At 34.5% G+C, this 16,803-nt stretch overlaps 2 protein-coding genes across 2 annotated transcripts; both read right to left on the bottom strand.

Moving 5' to 3' along the window:
- Positions 1–2,745: 2,745 nt before the first annotated feature.
- On the bottom strand, positions 2,746–9,622 carry LOC145597091 (protein neprosin-like). Its single transcript, XM_081653265.1, has 8 exons — positions 9,518–9,622; positions 9,348–9,431; positions 7,275–7,427; positions 6,911–7,066; positions 6,750–6,809; positions 6,442–6,579; positions 5,033–5,398; positions 2,746–2,886 (listed from the first exon to the last, which is right to left on the bottom strand). The coding sequence occupies exons 1-8, from the start codon at positions 9,620–9,622 to the stop codon at positions 2,746–2,748; spliced, it is 1,203 nt and encodes a 400-aa protein (XP_081509391.1).
- Positions 9,623–12,804: 3,182 nt separating this feature from the next.
- On the bottom strand, positions 12,805–16,393 carry LOC145598150 (zinc finger BED domain-containing protein RICESLEEPER 2-like). Its single transcript, XM_081654460.1, has 4 exons — positions 16,210–16,393; positions 13,362–15,632; positions 13,186–13,283; positions 12,805–13,096 (listed from the first exon to the last, which is right to left on the bottom strand). Exons 2-3 carry the CDS (start codon positions 15,625–15,627, stop codon positions 13,186–13,188), a joined length of 2,364 nt encoding a protein of 787 aa, XP_081510586.1. The 5' UTR covers positions 15,628–15,632; positions 16,210–16,393; the 3' UTR covers positions 12,805–13,096.
- Between the last annotated feature and the right edge of the window lie 410 nt (positions 16,394–16,803).

The raw sequence follows: 16,803 nt of genomic DNA on the forward strand, positions 1-16,803 counted from the left end.
TGTGAATCATCCCTACAAAACAAGAACAAGAATAAAAAAAAAAATTACTGACAATTGTTTTCATAAAAAACGAATAAGCAAATAATAACTAAAAAATTTATTAACCTTTCTGGCATTTCAACTATCTTCGGAGGCTGTTTTGATGATCGTTTAGTTCGTTTCATATAAACTTTTAAAGGAGAATCATCAGTAGGAGGAAGGCCAGCCATTAATGTAGGTGAGGAAGACGGAAATTAGGGTTTATGTAAAAAAAAATGAAAATTAAGTACATGCAAATATAAGCTAGAAAATGAAGAAGTGATGCGAAATTTTAGGGAAAATGTAGTTAAGTTGAGAGTAATGGAGTGTAACTGCAGAAAACGTGGGGAAGAAGAAGGAGGAGAAAGGCGGAACGTTGGAAGACGTTTTTTTTTTAAAAAAAAAATCAAAAAATGATTGATAATTAATAGTCGGGCCGCGCGCGGGCCGAACTATTAAAAGACGGGCCGCGCGCGGGCCTGTAAGTAGAACGGACTTACATGAGTCCGTTCTACACAATATTTTTCGTTAGGGATAAAGAATAAAGTAGTGAGCTGCTAACCAGTTTCTAACATAACTTGTAAACTATTAGTGGATCATTGTACTAAGGGACAAAGATAACCAAGCGCGATTAGGGGTGAATCCGAAAGGTAACACGAATTGTTCCACACTTTCACTATGGTTACACACTTACAACTTGGCCTCCAAGAGATTGTTGACTCCTCCATTGGGTCTAGGAGCATATGTGAATTTGGGGATAAGGTATGAAATTAATCATAGGGATCAATTCCACCAGTATTGCCCTCTAGTCCTCTACTTAGTTCTTATTATTACATATAAAATTTGTAATTTAGAAAGACACCATAAACAAATATTCAATTCGTTCCAAATTAAATTGTACTATAAACCGGTTGAATATTAAAATTGCTAAATCATAATCACTTTATTACACATCAAAATATTGGGATCCTAACCGATTGTCCAAATTATCGTATTAGTCGTGATTTATAATCATTCTTATTTAACATGCAACAAGGTGAACAGTATAATAAAGCAATAAAACATGCATACTGAAAAATTTGAAGCATGCAATTAAGCAGTATCAACAATCAAAGTAAAGATACAAAGTAAATTAAATACACAAAATATAAAATAACATACATATTTCGACCGCACAAGTTGAAGACTACATTATGAATAAACTAGATGAAGCCCGTGCAATGCACAGTTTGTTTGAATTTTTTTTTTTTTTTTTTTTTTTTTTTTTTTTTTTTTTTTTTTTTTTTTTTGGTATTTATGTAATGAAATTTGTTACATAATTAGATAAAATTCATAATATCAAAAGATAATATTTTATATTTAATTGATTTAAACTTAAAAATATCATTCGTCAATTTTGCTTCCGTGGCATTTGAATTAATTAATTTTGAAATAAGTTAATAATATCTTAATTGGCTACAATTAAAATTTATAATCTTACATGGCGCGCTAAGAAAATTAAATCCTACGTGGCTTTCTAAAACCTCGGGAAAAACTTCCCTTTATATATTAGATATATTAGATTGTTCTAAAGGGGATTTTTTTTCCCAAGTTTTTAGACCACAAATCAATTATTTTAGCCATGAAAAAAATTGCAATTTCATTCAAATTAGATAATCCAATTTCATTTAACGAATGAGTTTTGAGATATTAAATTAATTAAAAAAATAAAATAAATATTACTTTTGATATTAGAAATTTTATCTATATACTAATGAATAAGAAAAAAAATTACAATCTATTTTATAATAACGTTTCAAGTAATAAAGGACAAATAAAATCATAAAATTTATTATATAATTATAAATACATAAGATGTTTGATTTAAAACCAAATTAAATATGAGCAAATCGTGCAGTGCATAGGTTTAAATCAAGTGCACCCTTCGTTTAAGAATAAGTTTAGATAAGCAAATAAGTAAAAATAAGATGAATAGAATATACCCTTAGTAGTCATCTCTTGATTACGTACTAGATGTTTGAGAGAAATTAATAGTTGAAACCTCGTTTTTACAAATTTTGAGATTGAACCTTTGCTCGACTCTGATCCGATCCTACCATTATTATTACTATTACTCCCTCCGTATTTTATTACCTGCTCCATTTATACGTACGGTGTTTTAAGAGAAATAGTAGAAAAAAGTAATCAAGAATGAAGCAAGTAGGGTTGTGAAATAATAAAGTATATATGGTACTGTCCTTGAGGAGTACAAAGAATATGAAAATATTTAAGTATGATAGTTGGAGTCCCACTATGAGAGAAAAATTTAGTACTCCTTCCGTTTCGTAATAATCACAATACTTTCGTTTTATGTCATTTTCATTATTATTGCATATAATTTATTATTTGGTAATGACCTATTATTATTTAGAAAAATTGTCATGGTTAATCCAAACTTTGCCTCATCCGCCAATATAAATCCCACTTTAGATTAATTTTTTTTTAACTGAATTTTATACCCATTTCGCCAATAACCCTCCCAGATGACCGGTGACCTGTTGAATAGGTAATTTTTTTAAAAATTTAATATACAAATGTCAGCATATGACAGGTTGAAAAATAAATAAATAAAAAGGATAAAAATAAAAAAAAAAACTTTAAAACTAGGAATTATCACCCACCCACAACAACCTGCTGCCACGAACGGCCACCCCACAGCAACCTATGGCCAGTCCAACACCTTTCCCCTCAGCGCATGCCGCCACCCAGTCCTCTTTCCCTTCCCCCGGTTCCGGCGCTGTTGACCACCCTCTCCTTTCCCCTTAAAACCTTCCGTAACCCCTGCCTTCTAAAAATCACCAAATAATCTCTCTCCGCCCTAGCCTTCCGCTACCAAAGATCGAAGGTTAGGGTTTGAGATTTGGGTGATTTTGGCTAGTTTGCGTGGTGATCGAACAGGAAAGGGGAGTTGGTCGGGCAGTGTCGGCTTCGAGGGAGTGGAAGGGGAATGGTCGGCGGTTGGCGCTACGAGGGAAGGGGCTAGGCTTGCCTGTGGGTGGCAGCGGCAGGGTATGAGTAATTTTTGGATTTTTTGTTTTTTTATTCATTTTTATTTTAGATTTTCATTTTAAAAAAAATTAAGTCAATTATACGCTGACACATGTCTTGTAACCATATTAGGTTGGATGACTGGTTGGGAGTACGAGTGCTATTGGCGGAAGGGTATAAAGTTCGGATTGATAAGAAATAATCCAATATATTGGCGGATGAGCCAAAGTTGGGATTAATGATGAGAATTTATTATTATTTTATTAATTATCTCTCCTACTAAGGGTCTGTTCACATTTACTGAACTGAGTTAATCTAAACTGAGTTGGTCTGAACTGAACTGAACTGATTGAAGCTGAACTGAACTGACTGAACTGAATAGAGCTGAAATGAATATTTTATGAGAGATTAAAATTAGGAGCTAACTGAACTGAACAGATTGGAGCTGAACTAAACTGAATTGAACTGATTGGAGCTGAACTGAACTGAAATTAAACTAAGCTAAAGTGAACAGGCCCTAACCCCACTTTCACAAATCTATAATACTATAGCAACCGCTGATGTATTCACAATCTATATACCTAAACTATATTAGAGTATTTTTGGAGGGAATTTCCCTCTAAACTTTTTTTTTTTTCCGTTTAGTTATTTACAGAATTATTAATGTGTGTAGAAACTTTATAATTATTTATTAGTATTATAATAGACTTTTCGATCATATTTTTCACTGACTTCTATATTTAATTTCAATTACCACCATTAAATACCTAGCATGGCAAGCTTACTCTATATTTTTCTTAAAGTATTAAACTATGTGCACTATCTATCATTGCGATTATTACAAAACGGATGAAGTAAAATATTGTGAATCAAAAGAAGGAAATGGAAGAAGTAATAAATTATAAGTAATAATATGCGGAGGACGTACTTTTAAATAACTTTGTTGAATTGATTGATATGTTAACACATATAATTCATTGTACTAAATATTTGGTGTACTGCTTTTAAAAGCTTTAGCAAGACTAACTATATGATCGATAATTATGGTTACATTGATTAATTAATCAACTTTGATGAGAGTAAGAGGGGCTAGCCCCAGTTGCTCTTATTGATTAACAATTTTGTTTCTCAAAATGGCACTTTAGTAAATAAAATCAATTATTTTAATATTTTAATATTATTTTGCTGTACTTTTGGTTCTCTGTATTCCACTTCCACACTTCATCTGGGTAGTCTACCTCGTGAATCACGCTGCTTTTCTCCGTCCTTCATTGAAGCAGATCGCGAACCAGCGCCTCACCTCCATCATTGAAGCAGATGCGAACCAGCGTTTCACCTCCATTGTAGCAGATCGCAAATTACCGTTTTATCTTTATTGAAGCGTTTCCGGCGGCTTCGCCGCCAAATTAAAACGAAAACCCTAAGGAAATATAGAAAAATAAGGGCATGGTTAACCCCAAAAGGGTAGGGTTGCCGTCCTCCTCCATTAAAGATATTCCCGAGCTTTTATTACACCATTGAAGCTGCTTCATTCTCCATTAAAATTGGTTGATACCTCCATTAAAGCTCTAGTCTTCTGCTGCAATTCTTTATTTTCTGAGGCAAATTACAATATTAACCCTCACTTATTGTCTAAAATTACGAATATACCCTCTTGAGATACATCTCTTGTTAATCAATAAGAGAAACTTGTATTTACCCGAGTAAGAGACAGCGAGCCCAATTCGTTAAAGCTTCCTTACTGACTTCAGGGATTTTTTGGATCGATTCTCCATATCTACCCTTATCTCTGAATATTTTTTTTTAAAAAAAAAAATAATAATAATTAATCAACTCTAGATGATTTGACAAAAACTCCAGAAACATGGGTACATTATGGTAGGCTCTTATATTCCTCCGTCCCTAAATTACATTCTACTTCTCTCTATTATGTGATCGAGGAATAAATGCTAGAAGTAGGAATGTAATTTAGGGACGGAGGGAGTACCTCATTAAAACCTCCATACAACATGAGACGACCGAATTCTTCATTCTTCCAACCAGCATCTTTAACTGTGTACGATCCTTCGCAATCCCAAACCTTATGAGTGTCTTCGGGATTTAACACATTCGTATAATTCCAGTCGACATAAGAAGCATGCATAACGGATGCTGTATAGAAAGGGTTGTAGAGTGCCTTCTTCCCATTGCCCATCTCAGGTGGTGGATAACTTTGTTTGGGATTAGAAATTTCACCACCCCATTCAACTTGGCTGAAATAATCCGGGAAAGAAAATAATTCTTTGGGATAATATCCAATTACTATTTTCATATCAGTAATTATTGATACCCAATAATTCTTGTCATCTTCATGCTATACCCTCACAAAACAATACAAACACGAATATTAATAGCATTGCAAAGTAAAGTATAGTACCCATGTTATAAGTGGCATAGTTTTGACTTTGTTTACTATTCACATACTGTAATAATTTTAACTTAATTCTATTAATTACCACGAAGTTTTATACGGAGTATAATAAATGTTATTATATTAAATTTCTGACTTAAATGCCTTCCCACAATAATTAAATTAATTCATAACGGAAAATAGTAAATGCAATTAGAAAAAACTATTTCACAGTCCCTCCGTTTCAATACACTTTACTTCTGTGGATGTTACTACACTTATAACTTACTATTGTTAAGGAAGGGAACAATATTCTTTAATTTCTTTCACAAGCAAATGTTATTTTCACCTTTTTTTTTTTTTCTCTCTACTAAGGTCATGTTCTCTTACGTTGAAATTCAGTTCAGTTCAGTTCAGCTCAGCTCCTAATTTCCTTCTCTTATAAAATATTTATTTCAGTTCAATTCAGCTGAGTTCAGTCAATAAAATTAGACCCTAAATCTAAATGCATTTCTTGGTAATGGTGAAGAGAAGTTTGCAAAAAAAAAAAAAAAAAAAAAAAGAGAGAAGGAATGGAGATTGTATTTTAAACATGCGTAAAATAAAATAGTGCTCCCTTTATTCCCTTAAAATTTTCCCATTTCCTTTTGAACTCATGCAGCGGACATCTTGAATTGTTAATATATATCTCTAATTAAAATTTAGTTAAAAAAATATAAAATTTTGATACTTAAAAACACACATCGAGATGAACCGAACAAGACCTCCTATGACTATGCGTTTAAATCTTTTATATATTGAAGCACTCATCACGATGTACCAAACAAGACCTCATTTGACTATATGCGTCTAATTCTCTTGTATATTGAAAAAAAAAAAAAAAGATTCTCTAAGTTGTGAATAATGACTGAATTTTAACTAGGAAAAACTTATAGAAACAAAGGGAACAATTAATTTTTTTCTATATCATTGTATTAATCAAACAATAGTTATGAATCGCCTTGTACCTTGTCAATTGATAAGTGCCAACCATATTGTGTTCCTCCATATTCAGAGTAGTTGGCTGGGGTTATGCCCAAAGGTATGTCTTTAGCCACTTGAACAAAGCCTGGACATAAAAGATTTATACATCCTTCTTGTCTAGCCTATCAAATTAAAGTTTTTTGTCACATAAATTATAAGAATATATAATTGGTGCAAGAAATTTATGGCATATATCAAAACAATAATATATTTGACTCTAGCTACTTAACAGGCCATGCTATAATATATCATTAAGGTATATAATCCTATTAATTAAGATCAAAATGCTTACAAGTGCCACAAAACTTGCATACAAATGTGCTTCATAATCCTTGAATACTTCCGGATTTACCTGAAATTGAACATATTGACGCCCAAGTAAAAAAGGTTAGACATATTCTCTAATGATTTGCGACCAATTTATAAAAATTCTAATTAGAATACATGTCTTACCATCCATCCGACTTCAATGTTATCATTCTGATTTAAAATCTTAATTCGTGTTGAAGACCATTGATCAGGTTGTACTCGAGGTTTATAATTTGCGAGTTCACCAGCAACTCCCAAAAATTTCCGCTCTAAAGGGTTATTTGTATGAACTAAAGCAACCTGCATCAATAAATTGCAATTACTATAACATTTTAGTGTAATTATCATATTATCTTAAATAGTACGTATGTCAATACTCAATACATACATAAACATACATGACACAATTTGAGTTACCTTTCAAGAAAAGCTGTTCAACCTACTCTAGTTTCTTTTTTATTAAACGAGAATATAATACATCAAACAATATTACAAAAAAGGAACTTACACAATGTGGATGATCAGGAATAGCACGTTGAATTTTGAAGAAACTAGAATTTGGATTGGATCTTAAGATGGGAACAGTTTTTATAGGGCAACCACCATCTTCAAGTTTGATGCCATCAGCCTTTTGTTCTTGAAGTTCTTCCAAATTTCGTAACTGCGCAAATTACAAATTGTGATATTACTATATTAGTTATAATACTTAGTATAAAGTTCCTTGACTTGTACAAAGTATTTAATTTCTTTTGGTCATGTAGGTAATTGCTAGATACAAAGTCAAAGGACAAAAACACATTAATTTTGGAGACTACCATGTAAACTACCAATTAAGTACTTCCTCTATTTCACATTTTGACTTTGACCTTATTTATCAAATCTGCCTTGGTTTGACTTTAATTAATTTGTCATTTATAGTTATAATAAAACATTGTCATGTGAAGTTTTGTTAAAATTGCCTTAAAATACTACATTTGTTTCATTACAACGATTTGAAAAGTGAGTAAAAAAAAAAAACGGAAATTTCACCAAATGCTCCTGAGTTATTTTTTTATTCACTAAATACCCATCAAAACTTTTAAATTCACCGTATACACTTGAATTTAAGAAAAATGTCACCAAATGCCCTTAATGACTAACGACGGTTAATTCCGTTAGTCATTAAGGTTATTTATGCCACGTGGCATGCTGCAATTGGTTCTCTTTTAAATAATTAATCAATTAATTTAATTAATTACTTAATTAATAAAATTAAAAAAAAAACCACCCCCAGCCACCCCCTCCCCTACCAAACCAACCTCTGCCAGCGGCCGCCGGCGCTGGTGGTCCCCCTACCCCTAGCCGGAACCGGCGCCGATGGTCCCTATCCGCCGGCCTCGACACCCCCTCCCTTACCCCCAGCCCCCTCTCCCACCGTTTCCCCTCCCCGTCCCTCGAAAAATCCCTCCTCCTTCGTGGCCGACGTCCAAACCCACTCCCCGACGCCGGCGAACCTTTTTCGCCCCACCCCCCGCCATCTCCACCCCATTTCCACCCTAAACCACCACCCAAAAATACCGAGAAACCCCCAAATCGAACCCCAAATCGAAAAACCCGCCGGTGGTCTTGGGTGGTGGTTTTTTTTTTTATATATTTTTAAAGTTTTTTTAAAATAATTAATTAAGTAATATTACAATAACCAATTAGAGGCTGCCACGTGGCATATTAGTCATTAATGACTAACGGTGTTAACCGCCGTTAGTCATTAAGGGCATTTGGTGACATTTTTCTTAAACTCAGGAGTATTTGGTGAATTTAAAAGTTTTGATGGGTATTTGGTGAATAAAAAAATAACTCAGGGGCATTTGGTGAATTTAAAAGTTTTGATGGGTATTTGGTGAATAAAAAAATGTCTAATCGTTGCAAATAATTAGCTAGGTGTTATACTTTTCCGATTTCCTTCGAAAGACAAGGATTTTATAAAAACCAAGTGCAATGATTTTTCAACCTCCTTCGAAAGACAAGGTTTATCTCCTCTTTTCGGGGGAGAAATTTCTTAGTTTTGAATCCATAATATTAGTCTAATAGATTGTAGTGAAATTATTTCGTTGGTGAAAAAGTTATCAAGTTTTCGAATACAGTCAGATGAATAAGAAGGAAAATATCCTCACGGCTACAAAGGATCGTTATGTCGTCTCTCCAACAAGGCTGTATTTTCCAGCGATATAAGCAGAAGATGTTCCACAGTGCAAGATCTACTCGACGGCTGTAGTTTTAATGAAGAGAAATTTTATTTGATTCAATATCTTATGTATTTGTTAACATCAAGTCTCTATTGTAGATGTCGTATGACTTTCAATTAATAAAAATATTTTGCTATTAAAAAAAAAACTAATTATATTCTTTATTTTGCATCAAAGGAAAAAGATACATTGGTATAAAACTATAATCAATTTGTTACACTAATGACTTAGAATGTTAAACCGGGTCACAAATTAATCAAAGATTAATTACTGAAATAATAATTAATAATGTATGACTATAATCGTTAACATATGTTCATTTATTGCGCGCATTATATTCATACAACAAAATAACTTACCTTATATGCATGATTCTTGAGCAATGGATGACTAAATGCCGGTTGTTTGTAAAAATCTACGCAATCATACACACCATGTTTTGTCTATTGAAAGAAAAAGAGATAAGAATTAATTTCATTTATATAAAAAGAACTATGGAATGAAAGAGATTGAATTCTAGAGTACGAACCTGGATAGTCTTCTTCACTTCTTGTTGGTTAGAGAATGTAGTACCGCATAATCCAAACAAAATTAATGAAGAAAAAATCACTAAAAATGATGTTGAACAAGCCATTCGTTACTCCACCACTAACTTTGGTTGTTCTAACTGCGCTATTCTTAATAATGAGTTACTGTGCTTTATTTTAGTAGATTGGGAACAAGATATCAATTATAATTATATGTATATATAGGATCACAAAATTAGTAAAGAAATCAAGAGCATGGTTATTGATTGGCTAAGGAGAAACATTACCAAAAAAATTAGAATTATTGATATTAAATCACACTAACTAAAATGGTAACATATCATGATTTCATTTATTAAATGTTGAATGTTGACTTGACTAGCTATCTTATACTTCGTATTACATGCGTTGATTGTTGTCATAGTAATTGTGTAACCCACTAATTGGTTGTTGGTGTAGTAGTGATTGGGACTAAACTTGGTAGAGAGGAACTGTGTTCCCCGCAACAATAATTGGGAGGGGACTGGAACCTAACCACCCATAACTGATCTCCGAATTCGGATTAGCCCAAAAGGGTGAACCGAGTGAAACACCCAGAAAAAAAAAAAATAGTAATTGTGTAACCCTTGATTGGTTGGTCTACCTCAGCATATGTGAAATATGTTTAGTTAAGTTGCTAACAAGCCTAACGAAACTTGCAAACCGTTAATTGACCATATATAAAGGGACAAATGTAACCACGATTAGGGGTAATTCCGAAAAGTTACACCCCTCCAATATTCCTTGATATTATTGATTACACTATAGCGCTCGGGCTTAAATCCAATGATGTTAATAAGAAAATAATAAATTCAAGAGTTCTAAAATATTATTCCCTTCAAAACTTGTATGATTATGCGGTTATGCCTTGAAATTAAGATATAATAATCCCGACCCGAGTCTTGAAACGAACCATCATATTAGTTGAGTATGTCATTTTGGGTTACTTTGTGGCTTTCTACCAAAGCTGATCATGGTCCATATAAGCTGAACTGCGAAAAACATTAGACCCATTTCAGCCCGAAGCATCAGGGAAGGTCAGGTCGTGCAATCCATAGGAGATTCAGGGTTCAACTTAACTTAACTATCTTGTTATCGGATGACCCTAAGGTTTTATGTTACTCATTTTTTTTTTAAAAAAAAAAAAAAAAAAAAAAAAAAAACTGACATGAATAAACCTAATGCTAAGCGTATTTGGAAACAACTAAGAATTTATAATGAGATGACTCCATGCTTAGACTGTTTACATCTCTACATATCCTAAATTAGTTAGCACTTCCAATGTCATACGATGATTGGTGAGATCTAGGAAAGAGTGAAAGACGGTATAGCTCTATCCCCCCTAATTAGTTAAGAACAGGAACAACTTGTTCACAGAAGATGCACGACTATAAATTAAAGTGGCTGTCAACATTCTCAATTCTTTAACACAGTAGCAACAAACAAAGGCCACAAATTTGGTACCATTAAACTAGATTGTCAACAAAGATTACAGGCAGCAACCTTCCTTGTATTGCCGCTGTATCTATCACTTACGGCTGCCATATCAGGTCACTCGAGTTGAAATCAGGGTAGGATTACATAAAGCAGCATGGTAAGCAGTACAGAACCGAAGAATAACGCATATAGTGATGTATGAACATGGAGTTTCAATAGGATTTGAGACAAGGATCCTGTATAGGTGAAAATTCAGGAGATTATTTGTTCCTTCTTATCCGATTTCAAAGATCCTTGCTCAGAAGCAAGTAGCATTGGCTATGAGCAGGACCAAAAGTTCTCCAAAGTGAGGTTGGGGTAAATGGCATGGCATTTACATATTATTTCAGAAACATAAATTATGTGATATGCAAACTGCCTAAACTCAATGTAGCTGTGGAAAAGAGACAAGGAACGACAAATGGTAGAGCTTCAGACAACATATCTTGCTCTATGTGTTCAACCCTAAGACGTCAACGTAAAAAGAGGAGGAACAACACAGACAAGCAATTAGTTTTCTTCATCAAAAAGCTAGGAACCAAGAAGATTATGGAAAGCTTTCTTTCCAAAGCCAAGTGCCGAAGTGCTTGCTTCTACAGCAAGAGTAAAATGGCTGTGAGATTGTGCCAAAGTTCAAGGGTGGATCCAGAAGAATTCACCAGGTCCACAGTCCACACACATGATACACAAATTACTGTACCTAGTAACGTAACAAATGCTGTATCCTGAAAGCTTACTTCTGATATGCGAGTAATACAAAAAAGGTGAGGAAATCTAGCAGGGAACCATTGCTTCGGGCAGGACTTCAAAGCAGTGAAGTACTTCAGTAAAGGCACTTTAGCTACACAGTTTCAGGAATAAATCAAACAATTGGGTAACTTACTTGTAAGAAACCACACACAAAATGAACAGCTGAATAACAGAAAGCCATTGTAATAGACATCTAGTAGTTACAATGAACCCATTTGTCAGGCGGAAAAGACCTTGCAGCGGTTTTGAAACAGAAAATCCTCAGTATATTAAATCCACTCATTTAGTTAAAAAAGAAGCAGTGAACTGTTGGGAATAATTACAGACAAGACAATGAGTTCCTTGTGACATGCCATGCCTACTTGCAGAATCATAATTCATATGTGAGACGCATTCATATTAAGAAAAGTGCCAAATATGCCAAGGAAGAAATGCAACAATTTAATAACGCTATGGTATAACACAAGTGTCACTAAGGCTTTGTTCTCTTCACCTTATTCTTATTACTAATGTTTACTCTGTAAAATCAAACCAGTTCAACCTATTATAATTTACAAAGATAACGAGGTGAGTCAGAAAAACTCAGCCAGTCACCGGAGTTCTTCAAAATTTTCACAATTATATTCTGTAGGGCAAGATGAGGCACCCTGTTAGAGTGTATGTGTGTGTTTGGGGGGGGGGGGGGGGGGGGGTGACAGAACAGCTGTCCATTCAAGCCTGTGACTGCATCATGCAGTACAGACAAACTTCAGGTAGCAGTATGGACTTAATAATTGCAGAAAGTCTCACATAAAAGGTAGTAGGTCAAAAAAGGCACAAAACACATCTAGAACATGCATAGCAAACCTAGACAGATGGTAATGTATGTTGGGCAAATGGGCATTCAATAACCAACTATATTCATTGGCATTCAGAACTGAATTACTGATGTTTGTGAAAGAAAGATAAAGGACAAGAGAAAGATTGTGAAATGCAATAAGTAAATTATATTATTACCTCAGAACCAGGTGTGTATTATAACCACTGTAGAACAGCATCTAATCATTTCATAGACAACTAATAAAAAAATGCTAATTTCTGACTACAACAATAGCAAATAGTTTCACAAGCTCAACATTCTAACACCTTGCATAGATAGTAGCAAGAAGAAGAATATACATCAGAGAATAATTGTTCCAGAGTAAAAAGGAAGAGCCTTGCACCTAAAAAATGTGACCGCATACTGCACAAACGGCTACTCAACTACAAGAAGACAGAGAGAAGAGCAATTCTAGATAAGCAACAATGATCCTTGATCATCAAGACTACCTCAAAACCTGAAGCGAAGCAAAACACATATATGTAAGCACACAGAGATTGGTAAATTCTGTTAAGTGCATACAGAGAAAGGAGATAACGCAAGCACCTAGAAAGAATCAGTAAGTACACTATCATCATCATCATCATCATATTCAGCATCTTCACTGGACCCACTAGGATCCTCAGCTGTAACAGTTTGGTCATCTGCATAAAAAGTTTCAAAGGAAAGTTAACTTCACAGCTTGCATTCATAATTCAAAATAATAACAAAGAAATAATTACCGGTATTATCTTCTGCACCTAGCCAATCTTGAAGACATAATAAAGCTTGAAGTGTCTCGGGCATAACGGAACTTTGAACAGAAGACAAGGTTTTACTCCCATAGCTAAATGCCTCCTTGGCATTAACAGTGAAAACAGGTATAGATAGAATGTCACGTGCCATCAATGAGAGATTGGGATACCTCATTGAGCTTCTTCTCCAGAACTCCAGAACATCTAAGTCAGAATTTAATTCGTAACTTGGCTCTTCCAAGTAAAGATCCAACTCAGACTTATTCCCATGAGATCTTGATGTAGAGCTCAGAAATTGATCATAGTCTCCAAACATGTCTCCCTCGTCATCTCCACCAACAAAGTTTGTATTCATGCTAGAAGACCCCACAGCTGTAGAGGAAAAATGCATAGATCGTTGCTTATACTCAGCAAACAAACAGTAGAGAGTGCTTACAACTTTACTAACACGGTCCTCAAAATTTGCCGGGCCAAAAAGTTTCATATAGCAGTATTCCACAAATTTTACCTTGTACCGTGGATCTAAAATTGCAGCACAAGATAAAATCAAGCTATTCTCGCACCAGAAGTCATCGAATTTAGCTTGCATAGCTTGAACAGCATGAGCTAAGAATAGGTTTGGACCTTTTACTATATCCATCATACGGCAATGAACCCTCAACATCCCCTTTATAAATAAATTTGCTGTAGGACCATTGGTGCCTGAAAACAAGCGAGTTACATCATAAAGAACCCTTAGGAATTTGTGAATAATGCTCAACTTTTGCCACTCTTCTTTAGAAAGAGCCAAGTTGCCTAGCTCTTGCTTTGAGTCCAAAAGATGCTTGAACACACTCTTATAATATAGGGTGCGGTCAATTAACTTATATGTGGAATTCCATCTTAGCGTCACATCAAGGCTCAACCTTTTCCTCGCTTGCAATTCAAACATCCTCTCAGCAAGATCAAAGAACTTCTTCCTCTGAAGCGGAGATTTGTTGACATATTTAACCAACTCACGGACCCTATCAATAATATCATCAACCAACTTTAAGGCAGATTGTGCAAGAAAGTTCAATATATGAGCATAACAATTAACTTGGAAAAAGGAACCACCACTAGCAGGAGAATTCTTCGTAAAAAGACCTCTTTTAATAGAAGAAACTGTTGACTCGTCATAAGAAGCTTCATCCACTGTGATGGTGAAGGTCTTACATTCAATGTTATATTGAGATGATAAACATGCCAATTCATCTGCAATGTAAGTTCCATCATATGGGGGTGCTAAAGCTTTAAAACACAAAACCCTCTTCAACAACTTCCAATGCTCATCAATGAAATGTGTAGAAACACATATGTACTCATCTTTTGTATCTCTTGCTTTCCAATTACCAACTGTCAAACATATGCGGCCAGGAGCCTTTGCTAACATTTCTTTTACGTTGTCCCTTTCCCTCATATACATAGAAAACATTTCTCTTCTTACAATCGCCCGGCTGAATGGCTTAAATTGTGGACATGCTTTAGACATCATAGACCTAAACCCTCTCTCTTCCACAAAGCTAAATGGATGAGCACCTTTGATTATGCAGACTGATATATATCTTTGCAGCTCATCCTGATCAACCTGGCTATTTTCTGTGGATTTGCTTCCTTCAGCCAAATTGTCACCAATTGTTGATAGGTGTTTCAATTTACCAGATGTAGGTTCATCTTTGGGGATCTTATCTAAACTGTTTCCTTCTATTAGCTTCTCATTTGAAAGGAAGTATTGTTCTATGTTACCAGTCAAAGTCACACGCCTTGGACACTTGTCTAAATGACGCTTTAGGTGAGATGTCCCATTTTTGGAAGCTGCTGAAAGAACCATTTTACAGTGCTTGCACTTGGCTTTTGCATCATTCATATTAGGAGATGGAAATAAATCGTACTCATGCCAAACCTTTGAGACCCTTTTCCCAAGCTTAACACTAGATCCACATCCACTACCTTCAAACTCGCTGAACCCAAAATCCATTGAGACAGGTTGCACATCAATTGCTGCACGCTTGGCACACCTTTCTACGTGACGCTTTAAATGAGACGTTCCACTCCTAGGGGTAGCACTAAAAACACCATCACAATGTATGCATTTTGCTTTACCTTCGTTCTTGCTTTCAGTAGGTAGCTTCTCGAAATGATCCCAGGCCACTGACCTCTTCTTGTTTCTATTACTAGTATCGAATTCAACAAGTCCATTCTTTTGATCTACGACCGCTATTATATTTCCATCCATGACACCTACACCATTAAAATGGAAATACAACACTAAGTACAAAACAGAAGCCACACAACATTACATTTTATAGTCTACATATACTGGAGACATGCTGAAATTGAAAACATACAGTAAATATCCGGCATACAGAAAACGTAAAAACTATGCACAACATAGAACAAAATCGACATAAAATCAGGCAACATTGCAAAAACCAGATAAATCAGGACTTTATCTAAAACATTTGCTCTAATTTATACACAACTGATCTGCAGTGGAGAAAATCTAAATTACTCGCAATGTATCAAATCCCGTCTACATCACTATCCTATATGGCTCCGATTACACCCCAATTAAAAAGCTCACAAAGTACATGAATTCGTGATAAAAACATACCCAATACAAACCTAATTGCTCTACTACCGATACATGAAATCAAAGATACTGAAGCATAACAATCAAAAACACACCATAATCATGAATTCAAGAAAAATTAAGAAATGGGCATTACTCAAATCTAACAAAAGCATACTAAAAACGAAGATCAAAGCATCAGATACAAATTGCAGGAAAAAAAATTAGGGTTTTAGAGCATCTTACCTTCAGTAGCATAAGATTGAGAAACTAGCGGTGCAAGATGCAAGAATTAATCCCCTAGAACTTGAATTTTTCTGGGAATTGAAGGTTTTTGCGATTAAACCAAGCAAATTTCGAAACTTTTGGTGGGAATTGATGAAAATTCGATTTGGAGGGAAAGGGTTTTTTTATGGAGAGTGCAGTGGACATTTGGAGTTGTAAAATTGGGGATTTTGTGCAGTTTTACAGTGCTATATACTCATTTTTTTAATAACTTTTTTTTTTTGACAAAGTAACAAAATATTTGGGTAAAAGCAAGTTCGTGAATGTAAACTAGACTTGCTTGTCAAAGAAAATTTAGGATTGATTAGTAAGTTGTTTAATTAGATAGTCATGAGAAAGTTTCAAAGCCTTTGGTTAGTGCATCCGTGCATATATACGCCTTTTGAGCCCGTCGTACATTAGTCTGAAATTAGTTGTGTGCTTATCGGCTTATCCGTCGTTATCTTTTTATTAATGATATGACAATATTAATTGAATTTGTATAATTATCGACTTATCTTGTTACACCATCTTTTTATGTAAATGAAAATATATATATTTGAAATTCAATCATAA

The sequence above is a fragment of the Chenopodium album genome, chromosome 20 (assembly GCF_948465745.1).
Source record: "Chenopodium album chromosome 20, dcCheAlbu1.1, whole genome shotgun sequence".
NCBI classification, from domain to species: domain Eukaryota; kingdom Viridiplantae; phylum Streptophyta; class Magnoliopsida; order Caryophyllales; family Amaranthaceae; genus Chenopodium; species Chenopodium album.

What these genes read in the sequence shown, in the direction of transcription:
- LOC145597091 (XM_081653265.1), bottom strand. Translation starts at nt 9,622, where the DNA reads ATGGCTTGTTCAACATCATTTTTAGTGATTTTTTCTTCATTAATTTTG. An exon ending in AAGTGAAGAAGACTATCCAG is followed by an intron (nt 9,432 to 9,517) that starts GTTCGTACTCTA and finishes TTCTTTCAATAG; the next exon opens with ACAAAACATGGTGTGTATGA. An exon ending in ACATTGAAGTCGGATGGATG is followed by an intron (nt 6,810 to 6,910) that starts GTAAGACATGTA and finishes GTTCAATTTCAG; the next exon opens with GTAAATCCGGAAGTATTCAA.
- LOC145598150 (XM_081654460.1), bottom strand. Translation starts at nt 15,627, where the DNA reads ATGGATGGAAATATAATAGCGGTCGTAGATCAAAAGAATGGACTTGTT. An exon ending in AGGTGCAGAAGATAATACCG is followed by an intron (nt 13,284 to 13,361) that starts GTAATTATTTCT and finishes CTTTTTATGCAG; the next exon opens with ATGACCAAACTGTTACAGCT.